Source organism: Myodes glareolus, chromosome 13 (assembly GCF_982192425.1).
Source record: "Myodes glareolus chromosome 13, mMyoGla1.1, whole genome shotgun sequence".
In the NCBI taxonomy this organism is placed as follows: Eukaryota; Metazoa; Chordata; class Mammalia; order Rodentia; family Cricetidae; genus Myodes; species Myodes glareolus.
In genome coordinates, this window is record NC_142038.1 from 51,449,368 (window position 1) to 51,474,560 (window position 25,193).

The 25,193-nt window shown below is 51.1% G+C and overlaps 1 protein-coding gene across 1 annotated transcript; it reads left to right on the forward strand.

The window, feature by feature from the left end:
• The first annotated feature begins 3,045 nt into the window (after nucleotides 1–3,045).
• Nucleotides 3,046–3,994, forward strand: LOC146891687 (uncharacterized). Its single transcript, XM_085676545.2, has 2 exons — nucleotides 3,046–3,368; nucleotides 3,472–3,994. Exon 2 carries the CDS (start codon nucleotides 3,484–3,486, stop codon nucleotides 3,877–3,879), a length of 396 nt encoding a protein of 131 aa, XP_085532671.1. The 5' UTR covers nucleotides 3,046–3,368; nucleotides 3,472–3,483; the 3' UTR covers nucleotides 3,880–3,994.
• Nucleotides 3,995–25,193: the final 21,199 nt, after the last annotated feature.

Here is a 25,193-nt window from a genome sequence, read left to right on the forward strand (position 1 = left end):
CAGATCTCCTGGAACCGGAGTTATAGATGGTTATGAGCTACGATGTGCATGCTAGGAATCGAACCAGCCAGAGCAGCCAGTGTTTTTTCTTTTTCTTTCTTTCTTTTTTTTTTTTTCTTTCAAGACAGGGTTTCTCTGTGTAGCTTTGGAGTCTATGCTGGAACTTGCTCCACAGACAGATGAGACTGGCCTCAAAACTCAGAGAACCGCCTGCCTCTGCCTCCCGAGTACTGGAATTAAAGGCGTGCACTACCACCACCTGACTACAGTCAGTGTTCTTAACCCTAGAGCTGTCTCCCCAGCCCTATTTCCCATTTTGTAGGTCTTTACACATGGGTGCAGGCACTCAAGGAAGCCAAAGGCACTGGATCTCCCTGATGTTGAAGTTACAAGCGTTTGTAAGTCACCAAACAAACGCAGGTACTGGGAAACAAGGACTTGAGTCTTCTGGGAAAAGCGGGAAACAAAGCATTCTTACGCTGGTCAGTGGTGTCGCATACCTGTAATCCCAACCCTCAGGAGACAGAGGCAGGTGGATCTCTGTGAGTTCGAGGCCAGCCTTTTTTAACCACTGAATCTTTCCAGGCCTATTTTTAATTTTATTTGTGTGTTTGTGTAGGGTGTGTGTGTGTGTGCGTGCAATGGCACACCCATGTGGAGGTCAGGGGACAACTTGGTGTAGTTGCTTTTTTCCCCCTCTGCCTCTTTTTTGCTTTTGAGATGGGGATCTCACTATGTAGACCAAACTTGAACTCCCAGAGACGTCTCCTTGAACTCCCAGAAACGTCTGCCTCTGCCTTGTGTACACTGGACCATACCTGACTCTTCCTTCCACCACTGACTGCATGGCAAGATCCTGTCTTTTAAGAAATGAAGTTTGTTGGATAGTGGTAGCTCATGCATTTAATCCTAGCACTCAGGAGGCGGAGGCAGGCAGATCTCTGTGAGTTCGGGGTCAGCCTGGTCTACAAAGTGGTCTACCGGTGAGCCTCTGGCTTCCAAATGCCGGAACTAAAGCTGTGAGACACCAAACTTGACCTCAACCTGGCTTATTATGTGAATGCTGAAGACCCAAGCTGGGGTCCTCATGCTTGTCCGGCATGAGCTTTTCATACGAGCTCATGTCTCTGACCCTGAGCCCGCTCCCCCTAGTACCACTCTTTTGGTAGTGCTAGGATTTATTAGGATGTACTCTAAGACAGGCATTTGGGCTGGACCAAGGTGCTCTTGATGTACAAAGCCCAGACATTCTGCCAGTTCTTCTGCAGCAATGACAGCAAGAATCTGACAGGCAGGCAGACGCTGGAGAGGAGTTCGTTTGTCATCCTCATACGCTGACAAGCAACAGGGACGGGACCTTGAGTGTGGACTTCACCAACTTTGACCACCATGTTTTCACAGCTTGTCAGCAGGAAGGGAACTTATTCAGGACATGGCCCGGTTTTCTCGGGATCACCTCAGCTCAATCAAAAGTCACAGGCCAAAAAGACAATCCCCCTTGGCCGACATCATCAGTGCCTCCTGAGCCCACATTTCTCCATGTGTGTTGGTGCCATGGGTGTCAGGTTCCCTGGAACTGCAGACATGTGTGAGCTACCAAGTGGGCGCTGGGAATTGAACCTGGGTCCTCTGGAAGGGTAGTCATTGCTCTTCACCACAGAACCATCTCTCCAGCCCCTCCTGAGCCCATGCTCTTAGCCAGAGTCCCTAACTTAAGGAGAGATCCTCAACAGTCTGTTTGCTCAGTTCGCTGATTTATGCAATGATGTGCTTGATCCTGGAACCATTGATCTCTTGGGTACTACCAACATGCCTCTCAGAAAACACTAGGACCATCCCTGGGCCAACCCATATCTGCAGGCTCATAAGCCCAATGGTCTGAAAATTCTCAGGGTGGCAGCTTGGGAGATGCTGAAACAGTTCCAGGGAGTCCTGATGTGGGGGGAGGGGGAACTTGCCAGTCTTAAAGCAGAAGGTGCTCTGAGATTTGGCTACCACCAAACGGGCAGTACTAAACCAAAGATCTATGAGTTCCAGACACGTTCCCAATTAGAATAGGATGGGAAGGAAAAGATAGGAGCTTCCCACCTCTACTGCCATCTCCCTGAGCCAAACAGACACAAGGTTCTGAAAAGACTCACTCCCCTGAGCCACACTTGAGGGAAGCAACCTGCACAGTTTTCGGTGAGTGGACAGTGGCAGGCTGACCGGCAGGAAGGTGTGAAGACAAAGGCTGACCTCAGCCAGGCCGACTGGCCAGCCAGCCTACCCCCTCCCAACTGCGGCAAGCAGCTCCGCAGGGCTGGGCGCCAGCTTCTCGCTCCAAACCAAGTTCCCGCCGAGCGTGCTTAATGCAGCAGCGGTGACATTTCTGTCATCAGAAGCAAAAACAGGAACCCGGCCATTTTGAGCCATAATGAGCGACACTAGATTGGATAGAGTCGGCTGTTGAGGGACACTAGCTTGGGAGAGTTGGTTCAGATGCCTGCAGTTTCTTAACTGCCAAAGGCCCGAGGCAGATTATCCCCAAACGAAGGTTCCTGACAAGAAAGCTGGAAAATAAAAACAAAAACACCGCTGTCTTGGAAAAGTAGGGAAACTGAGGTAACAGAGTTGACACTAGCCGAATCTGGAAAAGGAAAAAACGGAAATATCGAGAAAAGCATTCAAGATGATGTCTTGAGGAATGTCCAGGTGGGAGCGCCAGTCTGAAGAGTCAGAGAGCTGACCTAGCAAGCCACAAGGACCCCTTGCCAAAGGGTTCTGCACCCTGACCCCGGCCCTGATCGCCCTCAGGAGGGCGCTTGCACCGAGTCTCCTGCTCCAAGCAGCGACAGGGTTAAGCTTCCTCGCGGTACTTGCCGCAGTAAGTGGAAAGGAAAGAAGTGTCAACTCCGTTCTCACCACAGCGGGGCTGTCGGATGGCACCTCCCCCCGCCCCGCGCACCCCGCCCGGCCTGCTTCCCCGCCCTCCCCTCGGAACGCGCGCGCACACACCTCCCACCGCTTTGCCCAAATTATTTTCGATCCCGGGAGACTCCGGATGCCAGACGCGCTCGGCGGCGGCGGCGGCGGCGGCCGTGCCTGATTCATTGCGCCAAAGCTGCAGATGCGACCTCCCGCCTGCGCCCCGTGCCCCGGCCCGCGCTGGGCTGAGCGCGCGCCTTAGAGAGATGGAAGGGGGGGGGGACAATTTGTAGGCGCTTTCCCCTCCCCACAAAAGGCGGGCCCTGCCTCCCCGGGGCCAGGTCCCCTGTCTCCAGCTCCCCGGGCTGCGCTAATTAGCTTCCTCCGGGGGCGCCACGCGGCGTGAGGGGCGGCAATTTCCCGGCTGGGCTGCGGGGGAAGCGCTCCTGCCGCCTGGGAAGGTGAAATGGGAAACTCGATTCAAAGAGACCTCCCCCACCCCTCCCGCCAAGCTCCGTAGAAAACGGGTTTGAAATTCCTCCTCTTTTTTTTTTTTATTTATAGTGCACGGTCACCATGGCAACCGCGGAGGAGGTCACGGTAGCTGGGCCCCCGCGCGTCACCCCGCGCCTCGCCGGCTGCAGGCGCCCGGATTGCGGCCTCCCAGGCGCCGTGGCCCTCGTGGACTCAGCTCCGAGCTCTCCGCCCCCGCTCCGCCCTGCCGGCAGCTCAGGCCCCTCCACAGGACTGCCGAGTCCCAACCCGGAATATAGCACCTGGGCGCCAGTGCGCTCAGCTATGCTCTGCCCCCACCCCGCGTTTGGCACGCGGGACTGCGCCATGAAACACGTGCCCAACACCAAGATAGGAACATGTGCGGTTCTTGCCGAGGGGCTCACCGCACTTACGGATGCCTTGGGGAATCGACCTATATTTGGTGCACAACTCCGCAGTCCTTGCCAAGAGAGCTAAAAGGACCAGAACTGGCGTCAGAGCCTAGCTGATTTAGGAGCTGTGCCACTGGTCAAGTCCTGGCCTTTCCGTGCCTCAGCTTGCTCATCAGCAAAATGGATCTGTGCAGTTTAAATACTTTTCGAAGTCCGTTTAATTGCCTAACGCGGTTTTTGCCAAGTGGTTCTAAAAATTTTGTCGTTGGGGTCATTTTCCTGCAGGCTGGAACTGCAAAGGTTCTGATTAGGGGAGCGCGCTCAGGTTGGAGGCTGCGAGGGAATCCTGAGGTCTCCAGCAGCCCTGCCTAAGCACACAGGCGGCAGGTGAGGGAGCCCGAGCGGGCTGCACAGAGCCCGGGCCTGCCTGGGGAGTGGCGGGCCAGGCCGAGCTGTGAACGTTCGCGACATCCGCACCCGGAACCCTGGAAACGCGCCCCCCGTGGTGTCTTTTCCCGCCCACTCGCCGCAACACCATTAGCAACAGGCCGGCCTGCCCTTCGTCGCAGGACTGAGGCCGCACCTGCCCCACCGGATGACTGCCCGGAGTCGGGCGGTGCCCCCCACCGCGCACACTTCCTCCCGGACCCCTGCGCCCCGTCGAGCGCACAGGGGGAGGGGACCGGGTCACCCCGGCCCCAACAGCTTCCCACAGTTTAAGCTGCCCGCAGCCGGGGAGGCAGGAAGTCTCAGAGCCGGGGCGTGGAGGCGGGGTGGGGGCAGGAAGTTGGGGGTGACTCTCCCAGAGACCCCAGACTGGCCCAGCCGTGGGAGCAGGGTGGGCGGGCGCGCAGGGATTAAGGGCGCCCCCTCCACTGTAGCCCTAAACCATGTGACTCTGGCTGGAGCGCCCCGCAGGATGAGGGCGAAGGCCGCTACCTCTGACGACCCCCAGCAGTGCGCACGAGGAGGGAGGGGCCGCCTTTGTCTACTTTGCCGCAGAAGCAGCCCCCCCACAACCCCTCCCCCCGCGCCCCGTCGGCCCTGCACAGCCCGGGTTTTCCATCCGGCCTGGCTCGGCTCGGCAGCTGTCAGGGGACCGAGCTGACCTTCGCGAGCAGGGAGTTTCAATTAGCTGCAGATCAGATAAGCGGGCGGGCCCGTCTCTCTGGGCACCGCGGGGGCGCAGCCCCGCCCCCGCCACGCCGCGCCAAACGCGCTCCAGATGGGAACAAAGATGAGGACGCAGCTCCACCTGCCTCCCCAGGGAGGGGAGGGGAGAGGAGGCCCCGCCGGGAGAAGCTTCCCACCCGAGGCAGGGTTGCACACCCTCCCCAGCGGATCTGGGATCCTGGGTCGGGCCAGGTCAGGGCTCTGGCCAAGATGATCTTTGCGGCTCTTGCCGTCTGCACTGACCTCATCTTCAGTTGGGCATCGTGCCCTCTCTCCCCCGGAAGGAGCATTTTGCCATCTCTGATCTCATGCAGACCTTCTCTGTGTGGCTGAAGGAATGAGTCGAAGGCCAACAACAAAAAGAAACTGAGGCACTCCGTGCTTCCTTGGTCCATGTCACGCAGCAAGCACACATCTCGAGTTTATTGAGTGCCTACTAAATGCCAGACACTGCGTAAACTCTGCAGTCTTGTCCCAGCTTCACAGAACTTACATTCTTTTTCAAGGAGACACCATAATCAAATAAATCGCTGAAGAGCCAAGAAGATATTAAAATAGGACGTGTGAAACTTCAGGGAGGGTATACACCTCTCAGAGGAGATGACATCTGACCTGAAGCCTGAAAGACCAGGAAAAGCCAGTTAGCAAAGGGGAGGGTAAGGTATTCTGGTTCGGAGGCTCGTTTAAGGCAAAGGTCCCAAGACTCAAAAAGAACTGGTCTTGTGGCAGGTAGAGGAAGGCCTTTATGAGCATGGCCATAGGCCCAAACGTGGTCTTCTAGGTCTTAAACTCACAGAGATCCTCCTGCTTCTGCCTCTGGAATCCTGGGATGTGTGCTACTACATTTGGCACTGACTTTAAACTTTTTTATTTTTATTTTATGTGCATTGGCATTTTGCCTGCATGTGTGTCTGTGAAGGTGCCAGGTCCCCTGGAACCGGAGCTACAGACGGTTGTGAGCTGCTATGTGGGTACTGGGAATTGAACTGAAAAGTCCTCTGGAAGAGCAGCCAGTGCTCTGAAAGATTGAGCCATCTCTCCAGCCCCGACTTAAAAGTTTGAAAGGTCTGTCTGCTGCCAAAGGCAAACATTTTGACAGGGGAGAGAAGGAGATTTAGGTTTGGCAGAAGGAGAGGTTAAAGAGGTCTGAGGAAGAAGAGGAGAGGCAGGTGAATTGGATTCGAGGTAAGGTAAACTGAGTGTAGGCTGGCCCCAGAGAGCATGGAGAATCTATGTAGGCCAGAGGCTGAAGGCACAGCTATACTAGGGTACTCCTGGTGTGTGACTGAGCTTGCATCTTGTTCAGTTTCCTCAAGGGTTTAAGAAGAAAGGGAAATCTGGCAGGTTACTCAGTTAACAGAATGCTTGTAGCGTGCATGAAGACCTGCCCAAACAAGATGTAATATAATAGCAGACATCCAGCACTTTAATCACACACACACACACACACACACACACACGAACTAGACACTGGAAGGTCACAAGTTCAACGTCATCCTCAGCTATAAAGCCAGTCAGAGCTACATAAGATCCTGTTGTAGGCCATTGAAAAGGTCACTGTTGAGGATAAATATGATGCAACTTGTGAAGTATTTCACACAGCCTGGTAAAGAGCTACTGTGTGAGAGACATTTCCTGGAGAGACACGAGACACAAACACTCACAACTTCCTCGATTAGGGATCTGACAACAGACCAAAGTACCACAAAAGTTCAACTTGGTGACCCAATTAGTTTTATTGGGTTACTTACAGGAATAGGAGTGAAGGGTTATGTCCAGGAGTGGAAATGACTCAGAGAGCTGTATCACCAAAGGCCTCTCCAGCATGGGTAAGAAATAACGAAAGCTAGAACCTGGAGCACATTGTATAATCTGGCAGCTCAACAAGTTAGAGAGTGTCCTTTCCTTGTTGCTCAGTTGGTCTGAGCTGATGAGTGTGTTTCTGTTTCTTCTAAGAGGCTGGACTTGTCTGAAATCAACTGTGATGAAGTTTTCCTATTTATATATTCTTGAAGAGGGAGGGGCCTAGTGATCTGCTCAGTTTCGGGGACTTCCTGAAGCTATTTTGAGTTCTTCCTTCCTTAATGGATTTCCCTGCAGGATGGAATGTTTTAGTCTGAGGAAAACAGCTACAGACAAGGACATGCTCTTGGGGCTAGAGAGATGGCTCTGCAGTTAAGAGCATTGACTCTTGTGTTAGAGGACCCAGGTTTGATTCCCAGCACTTACATGGCAGCTCACAACTATCTATAACTCCATTTCTAGAGGATCTGATGCCTTCTTTTGGCCTCAGTCATTTACTTTGTGCATAGACATGTACAAAGGTAAAATACCCATAGACTTAAAATAAAAGCAGTAGTGATAACAATGATGATGTAAAAACACTGGCCATAAAATAGCACACATGGATCATCCCTGGAGGATGCACTCCGGAGAATGGGCACAAGGATTTGAGGCCTGTTTTTTTTCTCTGTGTATCCCTGACTGTCCTGGGACTCATATAGACCAGGCTGGCCTCGAACTCAGAGATCCACCTGCCTCTGTCTCCCAAGTGCTAGGGTTAAAGGCATGGGCCACAAGTCCCAGCCAAAAGTCTTAACATGCTTATAAATGTTGACTCTTACTGGGAGAGTTGTTGTAACACCCACCTCTACAGACCTCCTTCTGCACCAGAATTTCCCCAGTATTCTGCCTGGCCCTTCTATTCTACTGAGATCTTGTTTTCAGTTGATTGGAAGCAGAAAGTCCTCCCATTGACATTGTCTCCATCTTTGCAAGGTGAAGGTCAGTGCATGGGACACAGAGAATCACTGGATGGTCTCTGAGGGAGCTCTTCCTCACTTCCTGCTACCCAAAAGAGCTGAGTAAGCCCTTCTCAGGCAGACATGGGAGACTTGAGAAAGTAACCCCAGGTCCTACCCACCCGCTGGCAGAAGCCTGGAACTCAACAGTCACTGCTGTTGGGTGTGCAATTTTGTCTTCTGGGAGCTCCCAGAAAATCACAAAGTTCAGGGATTTTTTTGTTAAGATATATTTATTTATTGTGTATAAAACATTCTGCCTCCATGTATGCCTGTATGCCAGAAGAGGGCGCCAGATCTCATTACAGATGGTTGTGAGCCACCATGTGGTTGCTGGGAATTGAACTCAGGACCTCTGGAAGAGCAGCCAGTGCTCTTGACCACTGAGCGATCTCTCCAGCCCCCAAAGTTAAATTTTAATGCTAAAAAAAATCAAACTTAAAAAAAAAAAGATTGATTATGTACACAGTGTTCTGTCTTCATGTATGCCTGCAGGCCAGAAGAGGGCACCAAATGTCATTACAGATGGTTGTGAGCCACCATGTGGTTGCTGGGAACTGAACTCAGGACCTCTGGAAGAGCAGTCAGTGCTCTTAACCTCTGAGCCATCTCTCCAGCCCCTGAAAATCAAACTTAAGGAAGGCCTTACATCACATATGCTAGGCATGCATTTTACCTCTGAGCTAAAAGTCTGTAAATATCAATTATAACTGTAGTACACTTCTCCAAAGGTACATGTATGTTCACATACAGAGAGGCACAAGTACACTACCCTCCCCTTCTTCCCCTGATCCTGTGCTTTTCTGGGAGCTCCCAGTTAGTAATTAATCAGATCTGCAATCTCAGTTATTCCAGAGGGCGGAAGATGGTAAAGTCAAGGTGAGCTTGAACGACAGACGAAGCTATCCTCATCTTAGTTACTTAGTCTTAAAAGATAAAGAGGGTTGAAGATGACGTTCAGTGGTAGAGGCCTTGCTTAGCATGTGGAAAGCCCTGGTTTCAATCCGCAGTGCTGGATGTGTGGGAGGAAAAACAAGTCATTTACAGAGCCTATATCCAGGGTCGGGCATTTGCCCTGGTCCACCCATACCACATATGTCACTGAGAGAGTCTTTGCAAGCACTCTACAAGAGCTTTGTCCAATTATTGTTCTTAATTTATGAGCAAATAAACAGAAGTTTCAGAGACATCTTGGGGACTTGCCTTGCCCAAGGACACAGTATTAAGTGGTGGTGCTGGGAATCAAACCCAGGTCTGGCAGAGGCCAGGACAGAAGAATTTAGCTAGTCTGTGATCTGTCTTGCACACCATTAAATGGATGGATGGCTCTGAAAGGTCCCTGAAGCACTGGAGATAGATCAGCCCATTGCCCTCTCCACCTGCAGAGCAGCTGGAATCAAGGGCAGGTGCTCCACCAGCATTCCAGGGGCAGAGCCTGGAGCTATGGCGTCAGGGAGCCTGCATGTGATCTCTAGCCCACAAAGCATCCAAGATATCTGTCCATATCTCCCCTTGGGTTCTGCAGTCCATTTCAGAACACTGCAGAACAGGTGACGAGAAAAAGAAAATTCCATTTTGCATAATATTTGTATCTGCTTTTTGTGTCATTCACATAACATCAAAATGAACAGAGGCTCTGGCACCCTACTTCCTGGCCTCCCTACCTATCCATCTGCTGACCCCCAACTTGGGCTGGAGTTTCTTAGGACTCTTAGCGGCTTCCCATCTGTCTACCCCACCCCACCCCACCCCTATTCCATCTTGAGACACGGCTGAGGCAATGGGAGAGCTAAGGAACCTAGCGAGCATGCATACCTGCAGTAATTCACGCACACAGCCATGCAAGAAGAGCATGTGGGGTCTGAAGCTCCAGTCAGAGGGTAAGAAGGGAACAGAGGCATTTGCTGCAGATGTTACCAGTCTGCTTCTCCCCACCTCCCACCTATAGCACCTTCTGATAGGCCAGCCTGGCCTGGGAGAAGAGGGCAAGGCAGGAAGAAAGGGAATGGGTGGTATCAAGGTCTACAAAGGAGGAAGCTGGTTGCAATCCTGGAGGGGGTTGGTGGGGGAAAGTTAGTGTATAGCTTGGACTTTTAACCAGGTCAGGACCTCCTAAAACATTCTGATATATTTTTATTTATTTGTTTGTTTGTTTTCTTGAGACAGAGTTTCTCTGTAAGAACACTGAGATCTACCTGCCTCTGCCTCCTAAATGCTGGGTTTAAAGGTGTGCGCCACCACTGCCCCGCTTCCACATGAAAATTTTAGGCTTGGATACCTGAGGGGAAATTAGAGATCCAGAACCCCAGAACCGTGGGTTCACCTGCATTTACAAAGGGACAGGAGGCTCAATGAGTGGATTTGCACCAACCATGTGATAGATGACATAGAACACTTGACTGCTTTCAGGATGCCACCACACCAACAGCAGCCTGGGAAACTTCCCAGAGGAGGCAGCATAGATACAAGGCTTTAAAGGGTGCGTCTGAATGACTTAGACACAGTGGGCAGGGAGCCTCCGTGTGGTAGGAACAGCATGGGAGAGAAGAGAAAGGTGTTAAGGACTGGATTGCACCAGGTCAGGAGGCAGCACTTCGCCAGGTAAAAGGGACAGGAAAGGAAGATGTGGACCCCTGTCTGGCCCCTCCCTCCTGGACTGTGTGAAGGCCCCTAAGGACTCATCCATCCATTTTTGCCCAGAGCATGTTGGATTGGTTTCAAACCCTGGAGCAACTCCCTAGGCTGCCAAATGAAGCTCCCAAGAAACCTTCCAGCCTGCGTGGGCCCAAGGCATTGCCCCATTGCCTCAGCCTCCAAAGAAACGGTCAGGTGGTCAGGAACATAGTCCTTTCATACATAGAGGCACTTGCAGAAGACCGGGTTCAGTTCCCAGAACCCGCATGGTGGCTCACAACCATCCGTAGCTACAGTTCCGGGGAGGTGATGCCCTCTTCTGACCTCCATGGGCGTCGGGCGTGAAGGTGGTACACACACATACATGCAGGCTGAAAAAACATACACATAACAATGAATGTGGTGCACGTTCCTACAGACAAAATACTCAAGCACATAAACAAACCTATTAGAAGGGGGAAGTAGCAAGTTTTTCAGATTTCTGTGAGAAGGTGAAATGCTTAAAATTTCACTTATTTCATTAGTATTTATGGGCCTCCATAAACAAAGCCTCGTTTGAAGAACTGAGGTTTCAACAGTTAATCACAGACAAATATGTAAATGAATAGTTTCCCATTATGCCTGTCAGTGTATGAAACAGGCTAATATAACAGGGTGATGTAACAGGGTAACCAGAGGTAAGTGATTTTGGATAAAGTGGTCCAGGACCTGGTAGAGGAAAATGTTCTGGAGAGCAGAAAGGGTAAGTGCAAAGGCCCTGAGGCAGGAAGCATTTAGTGTCAGTAGGCTGGAAGGTCTGGACCAGGGGGAGCATGAAGGATGGAGGCATTGGGAGAGGTACAAGAGGGTGCTCGGGTGCTTGGGAATAGTGTGGCTAGAATTCTAATTGCTATAAAAATTCCATTGGAGGTTTTCAATAGGCATATTGATCTATGCAGCAACTCTCAGTGAAGGCTTACTGTTATTATTATTAATATAGAGCTTAGAGCGGAATAGCAATTTGTCCAAGATCAGAGTTCTGTCCCACAGCTCATTCTACTCCGCTTTCTCTTCCCCCTAAGGAGCCATGTGCATCAGCTCCAAGCTGGCTGCGACGAGGTGAGGACGGCTTCCTTTCCCTCCTTCCCCCTCCTTCCCTCCGGCCATTTCCCGTGCTCTGGGCGCCCGCGCCCCAATTAGCCAGCGAGGCTGACTGCCTCGGCTCCGAATGACAGACACCTCCTGTCACCCCCTGACGGGCGAGGAGATTAACTCGGAGAGGCGCCGGCTGGAAGGGACAACAGGCAAGGGAGGAAGGGGAGAGAATGACCAAGGGCTCTTTGTAAGGAAGGGGTGTGGGCTAAGGGGATCCGGACTTCTGAGGAGAGCTCAGGCAGGCTGGGGAGGGCCACCCAACTCTCCTGATTGGCTGCTCCAAGCTGCAGTCACTACTGCCTCAACTTCCATTTCGCACTCCTTCCAGGGCAGGGACCTCGACGTTTCATGTACGTGTGGAAGCCCAATAAATATCTGTGGGCTTCTGAGCAGGGTGTGATGGATCACACCTGTAATCCCAGCGCTGGGGAAAAGTAGGCAGGAAGATCAGGCGCTAAAGATCATCCGAGGCTACATAGGGAGTTTGAGACCAGCCTGGGCTAATGAGATCCTGCCTCAAAACAAGAAGAAAACACAAAACAAAATTCGTGTACTGTCGGTATTAAGTATTTATCATGCAGGCTTATTCAATCCTTTTTTGTTTTATTTTTCAAGACAGGGTTCCTTTGTGCAGCCACGAATGTCCTTGAACTCGCTCTTAACAACCCCGTTTTTTCCAGGTTTGGGGGTATGTGGTGTTGGGGGTTGACTTCAGAGCCTTGGGTAAGCTAGGCTCCTTTCCAATGAGCTACATCTTCAGGCCCAATACTTTTCATTTTTCAGTTTTAAATTTGGGAAATGTGTATGAGGCAGCAATAGGTCTGGCCTTAGCTACATAGTTCCAGTCTGAGGCTGGCCTTGAACCCCTGATCACTCTGCTTCTACCTCCTAGTGCTAGGATTACAGGAATTCATGACTTTGATTGGCTTTGCTTATTTTTATGATGGGCTCCCAATGTTGCCCAGGCTGACTTCAAAATACTGTGCTTGTGGGATCTTCTACCCCAAGTCTCTTAGTACCATTGTAGGCCTGCAAAGTAAGGTCTAGCTACAGCATCTTCAATCAAGACCAATAGTGCCTGCTCTCAGGAGGCTGAGGGAAGCCCAGCCTGGACCACATAGGGAGATCTTTCCTTAAAATACTGTAAAGGACAAAACACTAGAAGCAGGGACTGGTTTCAAAGATTCATTCATTCATTCATTCATTTTGTTTATTTTTGAGGCAGAGTTTTTCTCTGTGTAGCCCTAGCTGTCCTGGAACTCCTGTAGACCAGGCTGGCCCTGAACTCTGTTTCAAAGATCTTATGATTACAAAGAAGATGGCTCAATAGGTAAAGATGCTTGTCCACCAAGTCTGACATCTTAAGTTTTATCCCATGACCAACTCCCAGAAGTGGTTTCCTGAGCTGGGCAAGGACTGGGATGTGAACCAAGCCTGCCTAACACCTACACTCAGCTTCTTCTGACTGTGGGACAGCATCACTTGTGCTCCCTCCGGAGAGAAAGCTGCTCATGTCGCCTGGGGTCACAGTCCATGCTGGGACTATGATGTGGAAGGCCCGGAAAAGGCAATCTACTTCTTTGTTTGTTTATATTTTTGTCTTGAGGACAGGGTCTTACTCTATAGTCATGCTGCTCTGGAACTTGTAGGTGCTCTTCCTAATTCTCCTGAGTGCTGGGACAGAGAGGGAAATTAGCAAAGCCCTTGTAGGTACAGACCGCAAGTGGCTTGTGTGAGAAGTCCCAGGTCTTTCAGAAGAGTGAAGTCAGAGAGAAGGCACAGAGGGCCGTGAGCTTCCCGGAGAAGGGGTGACAAGATGGGCTCCCATACCCATGTCTGACTGGTCAGTGAGAATGAGAGGAAGGCACTCTGCTTCCAGGCAAAGGCAAAGAACAAAGACTTGGAGGCAAAACCAGGCAAAGCCTGTACTATCTTGGCAAGACCTCGGATGCCAGTGCGGAACCCAGCACACACAACTCGAACAAAACGCGAACCGACTGACTGACTGCAAGGCTAAACAATATTTCTAGATGCAACCTTTAAAGCCTTCTGATGCAACCTTTAAAGCCTTCTGATGCAACCTTTAAAGCCTTATGCGCGTGCTCTACCACAGAGAGCACTCTCAGCCCAAGGTCAGTGCTCTTCTAAGGCAACAATGATGATGATGGATCCTGATGTTCTGGCTCATGCCTTTAATAGTTGCACTTGTTGGGTAGAGTCAAGAGGATGAATATTTCTTTTTTTTAATTTTTTTAATGACTTATTTTTATTATATGTGCATCGTTACTTTGCCTGCATGTATGTCTGTTTCAGGGATCCCCTGCAACTGGAATTACAGACAGCTGTGAATGTCTGTGTGACATGTGAGTGCTGGGAATTGAACCTGGGTCCTCTGAAAAAGCAGATAGTGCTCTTAACTGCTGAGCCATCTCTCCAGGCCTGAGGATGAGGATTTCGAGGACATCCTTGGCTGTGCATCAAGTTTGAGGTCAGTCTGGCCTGCATGAGATCCTGTCTGGAAAAAATAAAAAATAAATAAAAGTAATGGTCCCCATGCTGGGCCTTTAATCCCAGCACTTGGGAGGTAGAGACAGGCGGATCTCTGTGAGTTCGAGGCCAGCCTGGTCTACAAGAGCTAGTTCCAGGACAGTCTCCAAAGTCACAAAGAAACCCTGTCTTGAAAAACCAAAAAAAAAAAAAAAAAGGAATGGTTCCCAAATCCACAACTGCCAGGTCAGAGAACAGAGAACTCCCCCAATCAAATCCTTGGGATTCAGCGTAATTGGCTAAATCCAAGTCACACATCTATTTCAGAACCAATCAATGTGGCCCAAAATCAGGGCACAAAGAACCCCCTAAAGCCCTAAGGTAGCTGGGAGGAGGAAGGTCCTTTTTTCTGGTGCTTCCCCTCCTAGTTCCAAAGTGGATTATAATTCCAAAATGAGATGGGTTCTGTTCCCCTTCCCCCAGAGTAACCAAGGTTGATGACATACAGAAGTGAGAAGTTGAGAAGTTGGGTAGTGTCAGGCATTCTCAGCTCATATTCTAGCCTATCCTTAAGATTGTTTGTACCAGGCTTGGTGGTACATGCCTTTAATCCCAGCACTTGGGAGGTAGAGGCAGGTGGATCTCTGTGAGTTCAAGGCCAGTCTGGTCTACAGAGAAAGTTCCAGGATAGCCAGGATTGTTACACAGAGAAACGCTGTCTCAAAAACATAAAAAATAAATAAATAGGGCTGGAGAGATGGCTCAGAGGTTAAGAGCATTGCCTGCTCTTCCAAAGGTCCTGAGTTCAATTCCCAGCAACCACATGGTGGCTCACAACCATCTGTAATGAGGTCTGGTACCCTCTTCTGGCCTTCAGGCATACATGCAGACAGAATATTGTATGCATAATAAATAAATATTTTTTAAAATAAATAAATAAAAGATTGTATGAACATGAACATGGATATATGTTGGTATATATGCATGCACGTATGTATGTGTGTGCATGTGGAGGCAGTGGAGGCAACCTAGTCTCATAGCCAGACCCTGGGCCTTATATGACTCCTCCACCAGCAAGTTGAGGACCCAGCTAGTACTTCTCAGAGCTCAGTTGCTGGACAGCATCCTTAGCCCAGCTCTGCTAACTGGGAGGAGGCTCCACAAAGGTTCCCTAGTAAGGCAGTATGGTGAGGGTTCCCTGGGTGTGTTCATGGGCCCACCTGATGATTTCATTCGCTTCTAGTCTTAGTTCAACTCTTTTCCTTCCATGTGTGCCTTTTATAGAATTAGAGCCCGAGAAGGCCAGTCTTCCAAAAGGAAGATTATGGCCAAGTGTACCCCACCTTTTAGCCAGGAGTTAGGTGTGGTTGTTACCTTTCGAAAGCAAAGAGAACCACAGGGCCAGCTCCAGGATGGGCGGACAGCCTGCAGGCCCATCCAGAGCTATCGACCTTCAGTTAGGTTCACCAGGGCAGCAGCAACCTTTCTGTAATTCTGCCCTTCCTTAGCATCTGGAGCAGGTACTTGGAGTCAAAATGACAGAGGTTTGAATTCTGGGTTAGCTGGGCAGACTTGGCATTCCCATCTGTAAAACAGGGACAATGCAAGGGTGGCCAGACCTCAAAGGGTAGTGCCATAGTGATGAGATAGTGCACACCAGGTGCTGGCCATGCTACAGCAGCAACCCCTCCATAGAGGGGCAGCTGTTGCAACTAGTTTTCAACCTCTGAGCCTAGCCCTTAGCCTGGAGCTCAAGGTGGCCCTTTCTGGACCTCAGTTTCTCCATTTGTCCTTCCAGCTTTTACACTCATGGAGTGGGTGACTAGGATGATCTCACTGAAGGGAGGACCCCTCCCACATGGGTCAGTCCATGGGGGGGGCATGCGACCGTGCCCAACCAACATTTTCACCAGGCTGGGCAGGCAGCGCCAGGCAGGCGGGAGCTGGTCAGGTTTTTAATTGAACGCGATGCAAATGAAATGTAAATACCATGCAAATAAGCTCTTGCCAGGAGGTGCTGGGCTGAGAGCAGAGTGAGCAGGGAGGGGACTGCTGAGCAGGGATCCCTTCTTGGGTTGGGGGTCTCTTTCCCCTGACTGTCCACACCCACCCGCCGTGTTGATTACCCAGCCTGGCCATTTCAGAAAGGCAACAGCAGTACTTTATCCCCCGACAGCTCCTTCCCAGACTCCCTTCCCTAACCCTACTGCTCTTGGTGAATAGTGGGGTGCTCTATGGAGAAGCAAGGGATAGGGTGAGGTTGACACAGTCACACAGAAAGACACACCAATAAACACAGAGACAAGCATGCGGAAACACATTCCCGCCTCAGACCTTGCAACACCCAGGCCCACTTGGACGCAGCCTGCCACACATAAATATACTCAAGTGCACATTTAGTCATACACACAGTGACAAAGACAGACAACCCAGTCACAGGGGCATGGATGCACACACACTGCCATGTCATGAGGGCTGCAAACGGAAGTCCCTCTGTTGGTCCGAGAGAGCTGGGTGTGGGGGTGTAAGACAGACACCCTGTGTGGTCAGAGCCTGGTGGCCTGAGGGAGGCCAGTCAGCCAGGAGGGGTATTTTCAGGGTGGCTTGGGCCCTTTGCCTAGCCCCCATCCCAACACAGGACCAAACCCCCGGACTCACAGTTAGGAGATTCCAGGTGCTAGTCCATCCCCAAGCATTCTGGACCCCATCCTGGAATCTGCAGTTTCTCTCCTGCCCCACAGCCCCTACTTCTGAGACAGCCATCTTTTGGGGGAGGCTAGCACAGAGTGACAGGGTCATCCTGCCAAGGGCTAAGGGATGTGGTGCAGGGGAAGAGGGTGTGGGGTGGGGATGGGCAGTGTGGCAAACTCTTATTCCACCCTTCACATCTGAGGGTGGTCCCATCCCCCTCTCCGAGGTGACTCACGCCCTACATTTAACTCTCATTAAGCGCTTCTGAGCCCAGCTGGAGGGACAACCGCCAACTTCCCCCAACAGACAGGGAGCTCTGGGTGGGCCGCCCTCGCAGCCTCAGTTTCCCCCTAGGGGCCTGGCCCAGGGACAAGAACTGCGTGGGAAGCAGAGCTCACAGTCCCGTTGGCCTTGGCAAGGGCTGTCCTCCAACCCAAGGAATGAGGGACTGGGTGTGGCTTCTTCCAGGAACCACCCTCCCCAGACCCTTCCGGATGCGTTGCAGCCTCATTCAGCCTCAGAGCTTGGCCCACACGACACGACGGGAAGAAGAGGAGGAGGTGACGGCGTGGGTCCCAGGGGACCGAAGTTACTGGTGATCTCGCCAACAGTGCTTCTCCGACACTCCCACCCCCACCCCACCCCCCCGTGTGCAGGCTGGGACAGGGTGGACTGAGACTGGCCAAGGATTCACGGCGGTCCCGTCCTCGGTGGCTCCCAGGGAGCCCGGCACCGCGCGAGGGTCCCGGCCACCTCGGGAGGCCCAGTTGCGCTCGCCTCGCCACCGCCCTCCCCCTCCGCGGTTCTGTGGGAAGAAGGCAGCTGGGGCGGGGGTGGCCGCGGGAGCGTCTTGCCCGTGTGATCGTGCCGAGCGGGGAACTCGGGGCCATGTGGGAAAGACATTAGTGCCGGCCGCCCTGCCAGCCAGGAATGCGCCCCCCGCTCCGCAGTCACCGCCTGCCTGGCCCAGAAACGGTGACTCACACGCTCCGTGTTCCCACCCCCTCGGCGCGCACCCTGCACGGCCCACCAAGGGCCTGGCCCGCGCTCCCAGACTCCCTGCCTCGGCTCCTGCGGGCCCGCTACCTGCCTCGCCCAGCTTCCACTGTGCCAGCGTCGGGGATTGGGGAATCTGGAGCCACAAAGTAGCTCCGGAGTGTCCTGCGACATCCATGCTTCCCCCTCCACACAGGCTTGCCTGTTCCGAACTTGCTCGGAATAGCCACTCCTTTGGGACTTATTACCCGAGGCTGCCTCCCCCACTGCGGAAACATTCACCTCGGGATCCCCACACTCAGCACAAGGCCAAGAACTCAGGGCAGATTAAAAATAATAACAAGGAGCCAGGGCAACATCTTGAGGCAGGAAACAGGACCTTTATGTAGGAGAGCTGTCCCAGGGTCACCTACGTCAGACGGCATATGACTGTGGACCCTTACTCTCTTGTATCTTTGCTTAGATCCACCCGAAGTACCCATCCCTTGTGGCTAACAGGGTAGCCTACGCGGAAGTGCCATCTTTAGTAGTCAGCTAGGGACCAGCCGTTGAGGCCTGTCTTGAAGATTTGGGTGATACTACCAGTAATCAGAGTTAACAAACACCACAATGTGCCCTACCTTTGACTGGCTCCAACCTTTATTTGTTTATGTTTTGCGATCCAGGGCCTGAAGCAACCCAGGCTGTCCTGGAATAGCAGGGAACGTCCTTGAATTTTTTGATTTTCCAGACCTCCACCTCTGCCTCCTCCACATCCAGACTGCTGGGATTACAGACTTGGGCCATTAAGTCTGGTTTTAGTGTTGGGGATCGAATCCAGGGTTTCTGGCAGGGCTAATCATGCACTCTACCAACTGACTGCATCTCCAGTCCCTTGTTTTGTCGTCTGGACAGGCTGGTCTGGATTCCACGATCCTCCCCAGTGGTCTGAGGACCTTGTTACAGTCTTCCTTTCACAGATGAAGAAACTGAGGTTTGGTGAGCAGCAGACGGAAGTGGGTCCATACCCAGGGCTGTGAACACCCCAGGTCCCCTAACTCCAGATTAGAAACAGGAGCATCCGGTTGCCCACCTGCTGGACCTGCAAAACCAAACTGGGTTCCAGGAGGCAGCAGCCCCTTGCCTCTGCTACCCTCCTCGGGAACCGTCCAACCAGCCTCCACCCAAGGCCACCTCTCATAACGTTTAATAAGAGGTAATAGCACCAAGCAGCAGGCATCAGCTTCATTTTTAATTATCTAATTTACATTTAATTTTCCCCACCAATGTGATGCAGTTTATTAATGTTTTACCTAAGAGCACCCTTTCACAGTCTGAAAATGCCTTCACCAAACTAATGGGCTCTTGGAAGCTCTTGGATTGGTTCTCTTGGAAGAATGATCTGGTGCACAGTAGACCCCAGCTGGGGTCTCAGGCCACAACATCCAACAACCAACAGTTCTTAGCACTTTTTGTTTTGGAGACAGGGTTTTTCTGTGTAGCCCTGACTTTTCTGGAACTCATTCAGAGCTCTGCCTGCCTCTGCCTCCCTCGCACTGGAGTGCCGGGATTAAAGGTGTGTACCACCACTGCCCAGCTTGCACTAGAATAATTAATGGACAAATGTCCCAGAATTCTTTCAGAACGTGTCTCTTCCTAACTGGTCTCCAGAAATAAAGATTGTGCTGCCATGTTTCTGGGACTTGAATCTATATACCTATTTCTCTTTTCTTCCTTCCTTCCTTCCTTTCTCTCTTTCTTTCTTTCCTCTTTTTCCCTTTTTTTCTAGACAGGGTCTTTATTCAGCAGACGAGGTTCACAGAGATCCTCTTGCCTCTGCTTCCTTACTGTGGGTTTTCAAGCACTCTTCCTCTCCAATTCAGTAAGTATGCTAGAGAAGGGTTGCTCTGGTTCAGGGCATAGTCACTTAAGAAGAGTGAGAGCAGTCCAGCACTCAGGAGGCAGAGATAGGCAGATCTCTGAGAGTTCCAGGCTATTACACAGAGAAATCCTGTCTTGAAAAAAAAAAAAAAAGTAAAAGCTTCTGAGGGCCTTAGAGATAGGCAGCCAGGGCCCAGGGCCCTGACCTCTCATCCCTGGGCCTCTGCATTTTTGGTGGGGGGCAGCTTTGGAGCCTGTCCTGGAACTAGCTCTTGTATACCAGGCTGGCCTCAAATTCACAAAGATCCGCCTGCCTCTGCCTCCCAAGTGCTGGGATTGAAGGCGTTGCGCCACTACTGCCTGGCTCTATGCAGCTTCTTTGTTTCATAAAAAGGGAAACTGAGGCTCAGAGAAGCCAGGAGACTATCCCAAGATCACACAGCAAATTGGAGTCAGAGGAGGAAGTAGAACCCATGTTTTGGCCTCACACAGAGTGGAGACTTTGGGAAGCTCAGGCAGAGCACTATGTGATTAAGTTCAGACAGCACCTTGGAATAAGGTCCATGCTGGGCCTGGGTGAGTACAAGTATATTCCCGTGTGTGTGTGTGTGTGTGTGTGTGTGTGTGTGTGTTGCTGGAAGTGAGGGGCGGGTGGATGGGGTGTCTAGGGAGCTGCTGCTGCCGCCTTCCTGGTATTTTTAGCCTTGAGAATGAGCTGAGCTCAGGGCTCTGAGATCTGGTTGTTGTTGGCAGTGAGGGAAATAGGAAGGTCCCCACCAACCTAAAGCTAAGTCAAGAGAAGGTGGGCACAGAGAGAAACAAGACTCAGGGACCCCAGGCCCTGACTATCTGCACTGTAGCCCACCCATATTCAAGTCATTCTTTTTCTTTTTTTTTTTATTTTTTTTTTGAATCTTAAGTACACTTACTTTTTCATTGAGGAGGGTGGTGTGAATGCCACAGCACTTTTTGTGAAGGTCAGAGAACTTGCCAGGATTGGTTCTTTCCCTCCACTGTGTGGGTCCTGGGGTCAAACTGTTAGGCTTAGTAGCAAGTGCCTTTACCTGCTGAGCCATTTTGCTGGCCCCAGGTCATGCATTTTTTCCTAATGCCCCCAAACTAGTAGGAACAGAAGCCCCAACTCTCTTACCCCAGTATCATCAGATTATCTTGCTATGAGCTCTAGGCCTGCTCTTGCCTGGACTAGATCAGAACTGTAGGGTTCCCATGACAACAAATGATAGCAACAGAGGCAGCTGGTCCCAAGGTCAGAGGTGAAAGGGGTGTGGCTAGAAGAGCGGAAGGTAGCTTAAGTGGGCATGGACAAGGCTGAAGCACTCTAAATTAAAGTCCACCCCTGAGCCTTGGACTCCCAGGAAGGCCTCGCACCAAGGCTGCTTGCTGCTAGATGATATTTTCCTACTCTGGTGGGGCAAGCTGGGCACCGGAAGGGCAAGCTGACTATCCCTGTGTCTGAAATCATGAAACCAGTTTGAGTTGGGCTCAAATGGAAATCCTAGACCCTACCTTCCAACCCAGCACCATGCCAGCTCTAGGTTAGGGTCTCTTGGGATCCAGATGCTTCCTTGTTTCCGTGTCCAGGAAGTAAAAATCCTAAAGCCAGTCTGTAACTTGGATTCATCTGTCCAGGTCCCTAAGAGGACAGGGCACTTCCTGAACACCTCACCTTAAGCTTCTGACATGAAATGGAGTGTTTTTGCTATCTCACAAAGAGCTAGGCCTCTCTTGGCAGGGGTCTTGGCCTCTGACAAGCTCCAGGAGCCCAGAGTGGAGCTAGGAAGTTGCTCCGCACACCCAAGTGACTAAGGGCTAACAACATCCTACTGCAGCCTCCAAATGTTGCTGAGTCCTGAGAACACTCACTGGCTTCACTGTCCCAGGGTAAAGGACAAGCACTTACCCTTGCAGTTGCATGGGCTCCACCAGCATGGCTTTACTGCCCAAGGAGTCCCAAGGTTCTTTTTGTTTCTTTTTTCTTTTCTTTTTCTTCTTTTTTCTTTTTCTTTTTTTCTTTCTTTTTTTTTCCTTCCTTTTTTTTTTTTTTTTTTTTTTTTTGCTTTCCGAAACAGGGTTTCTCTGTCACTTTGGCAACTGTCCTGGAATTTGCTCTGTAGACCAGGCTGGCCTCAAATTCACAGAGATTCACCTGCCTCTGCCTCTTAAGTGCTGGAGTGCTGGGATTAAAGGCCATGTGCCACCATACCAGGCCCTAAAGCTCTTAAGAGAACAGTATGGCTAGGAGTGGTGGGCACAGGCCTTTGGATGTCATTCTCCAGGCAAAGTCAGGCAGCTCTCTGAGTTTGAGGCCACCATGGTCAACCTGTCTTGAAAAAAAGTTTGTTTTTTTTGTTTTTGTTTTTTGAGACAGGATTTCTCTGTAGCTTTGGAGCCTGTCCTGAAACTAGCTCTTGTAGACCAGGCTGGCCTCAAACTCAAAAAGATTCGCCTCCTCTGCCTCCCGAGTGCTGGGATTAAAGGCGTGCGCCACCACTGCTGGGCAAAAAAAAGTTTTTTAATTTAAAAAAAAAAAAGCAAGCAAGTAATATGATTGGTGCTGAGGAGATGGTTTAGTGGTTTAGAGCACTGCTTGCTTTTCCATAGGACACAGGTTCGATTCCTAGCACCCACATGGTGATTTATAAACATCTATAATGCTAGTCCCAGGGGATCAAATGTCCTCTTCAGGCCTCCACGGACACTGACATACAATGAAGGCAAACACTCAAGCATATAAAATAAGTAAAAACCTGAGTGTGGTGCATACATTTGTAATTCTGGACCTGGGGAGGTGGAAATAGGTGAATCCCTGGGGTTTGCCAGCCAGCCAACCTAGACAAATTGATGAGCCTTGGATCCCAGTGAGACTTGTCTCAAGACAAAATAAAAAAAAAGGTTTGTTTTAATGGCTCCTGAGGAATGATACCTGAGGCTGACCTTTGACCTCCATCTGGACAAACATGCACTGATACATATAAACATGTATATATACATATGTGCAATGACACCTTATGTTGACCTTTATCTGTATAAACATGCACTAGTACATATAAACATGTATATATACATATGTGCAATGACACCTGAGGTTGACCTTTATCTGTGCAAACATGCACTGGTACATATAAACATGTATGCATGCATACATGCAAGCCTCACTCCCATACAAAAAGAAACTAGTCCTTCGCTTATGTCCAGAAAACTGTCTTTGTTCTTGGCTTTTGCCTCTTCCTACCCACTCACCTCTCTTGTGCACTGTGGTTCTGAGGATGAGGGGTGGTACTCCCTGTCTGTCTCTCTCTGTTAACAGGGTCATGCTCTCTCTGTCTCTCTCTCTCTTTGTCTCAGCAGGGTCATGCTATGCTACAGCCCCACCTGCCCTCAAACTTGCAGCCACCTCTTATTTATAGGCATGCATCACATGCATTTATAGCACACAGCTAGTTGAGGGAGTTCTTGAGGTTTATTACACAGGCTTCTCATATTACCCTCATTGTATCTTGGATACCTGATACCAGTAACAGATGAGTAAACTGAGGCAGGGGAAGAGGGTGAAGAGCAGCCCCTTGCTCATCTAAGAGCCTGCATACGGACACGGACACAATGCTCAGATCCAGGAGTGCCTAGCATGTCTGGTTAGGTTCTTCTCCTCTGTCTTGGAGTCCTTTCTCGGTTCTCTTTGCTGTACCAACCCTTGGTAGTTGCCAGCTACCAAGTGCTTGTGGCACTGCCCCCCTTACCACCCTGCTCTTTACCCAGGAGGCCCAAGCAAGCACACAGGTTAGTCACCCAATGGGACCTCTGAGGGACCAGGGGTGTCTCTTCTTTGGAGGAAGATAAGCAGAGGAAAGCAGATGGCAACTCGTCTATTTTCTGGTCTAACCTGAGCCCCACTTACTGCAACTTGTTGAAGATTTAAGTGGGGTGTCTGGCTGAGGAGTCTGAACTTGGCTCCTCACCTTAGGGCTTTACTAACAGGCGCTTGTCCTGTTTCTACTTAGGATGTTAGGGTGAGCAGGAGGGGCAGGCTGGGGAGCATGACATTTGAATTCACCACACCTCTTTCTGAGCTCCCCATGTAAAAGGGTCCTGGGGGTGTCTCACACCCGCTCTACTTTTAGGGCCCAGATGTCAGGCAGGCCAGGGCCTCCTCCTCCTCTCAGGGCTGCTGAGCTACACTAAAACCAAGGAGATCACAGGATTGCCGCTTGATCCTCAGGGTCCCTGAGACCACCAGGAAAGAGCCAGAAAAGGCGAAAGGAACTTGGCCTTAGCTCCCAAATCCTCCTACAAGTTAGATTGGCCACAGTAGGGACTTTGAAAGGCAGGGAAGATTCCCAACACAGAGCCTCTCCTGGGGGTGTGGCTTGGGGGTGGGTGTTGGGTACTGGGTGCCCTTGTGGTGAGGCCAGCGGCAGGGTGATTAATCTTGTGAGGCTTGAGCATTAACGCCACCACCACCACCACCCAGCCTCCCAGGGCCAACCCCACTCGCACTGCCCCCCAGGAGTTAATCTCTCCTCTGGGGACTTCTCAGCCCTCTCACTGATGCATTAATTTTGAGGAACGCAGGAAGCAGGAACACAGTGTGTGTGTGTGTGTGTGTGTGTGTGTGTGTGTGTGTAGGGAGTGGGGTTAGCCTCTCTGGAAAGGTTTTGTGCCTAGCAGCCAGTGAGGAAGGACCCCAAAAGATGAGCCTAGGGTTTCCTTCAAGACCCAGCCCTTTCTGATTATAAGCTCCCATGCACTCCTGGTCTGTATCCCGATCATCCACAAGATGAGCCCCGAATGCAGTTTACAGTTTTGACAGCAGATGTCTCTGCTATTATGATTTATCAAAATGCTTAAGGTAAATAATACACACATATTTATAGTAGAGGAGTGGGTAGCACACTAGGAGGAGCTAAATGGGGAAGCAGGCTTTGGTGGAGCACCCTGCCTACCCTTGGTGTTCCCTACCGATGCCCAAAGACTGACTGACCCCAGTCCGACCCTAGGAAAGCAGGCTGGGGTGATACTTCCAGCCACCAGCCCAGGCTGGCCCCTGGGAGGGCAGGAAGAGACATAGCCTGTGGCTGGACTTGTCTTGCTGGGTCCCTGCCAGGCCTGGGAGGCAGCCACCTGGGGAAGTGGCTGAGCCAGCCTCACACTTCAGCCGTGTTTCCATGGCTTCACCGTGTCCCCGCTCCCGAGGGCTCTGTCGCCTTATCAACGGCTGCAGAGCGGGCACTGCCCTTGCCCTCACTCTCACAGAGGCCAGTGTTCTGGGCCCCCCAGCAGCTGCCTGTCAATCCTGTTGTTGCAGGAAGCCCTGGGAGGTGGGGTGGTTCTCCAGGGTGGGGAAGGGGAGGAGCTGCATGAACTCAGGTTGTGTCCCCTTTGCACCCCCAGAATTTCTACGCTTGCTGCTCTAGGTTAAGCCCTTATTCCCTATACAGCACTTCTGTTCAGTTATTTTTTCCTAAACCTTTCTGGACTTGCGAATATTCGGTTAAAGGACTTTATGGGCTGGGTGGTAATACATGCCTGTAATCCCAACACTCAGAGGCTGAGGCGGGAGGATCCCACGTGGGATATAGCGAAACCTTGTCTCAAACAAACAAAT

Excerpts from the sequence above, each read along its gene's own strand:
- LOC146891687 (XM_085676545.2), top strand. The coding sequence starts at position 3,484 with ATGGCAACCGCGGAGGAGGTCACGGTAGCTGGGCCCCCGCGCGTCACC.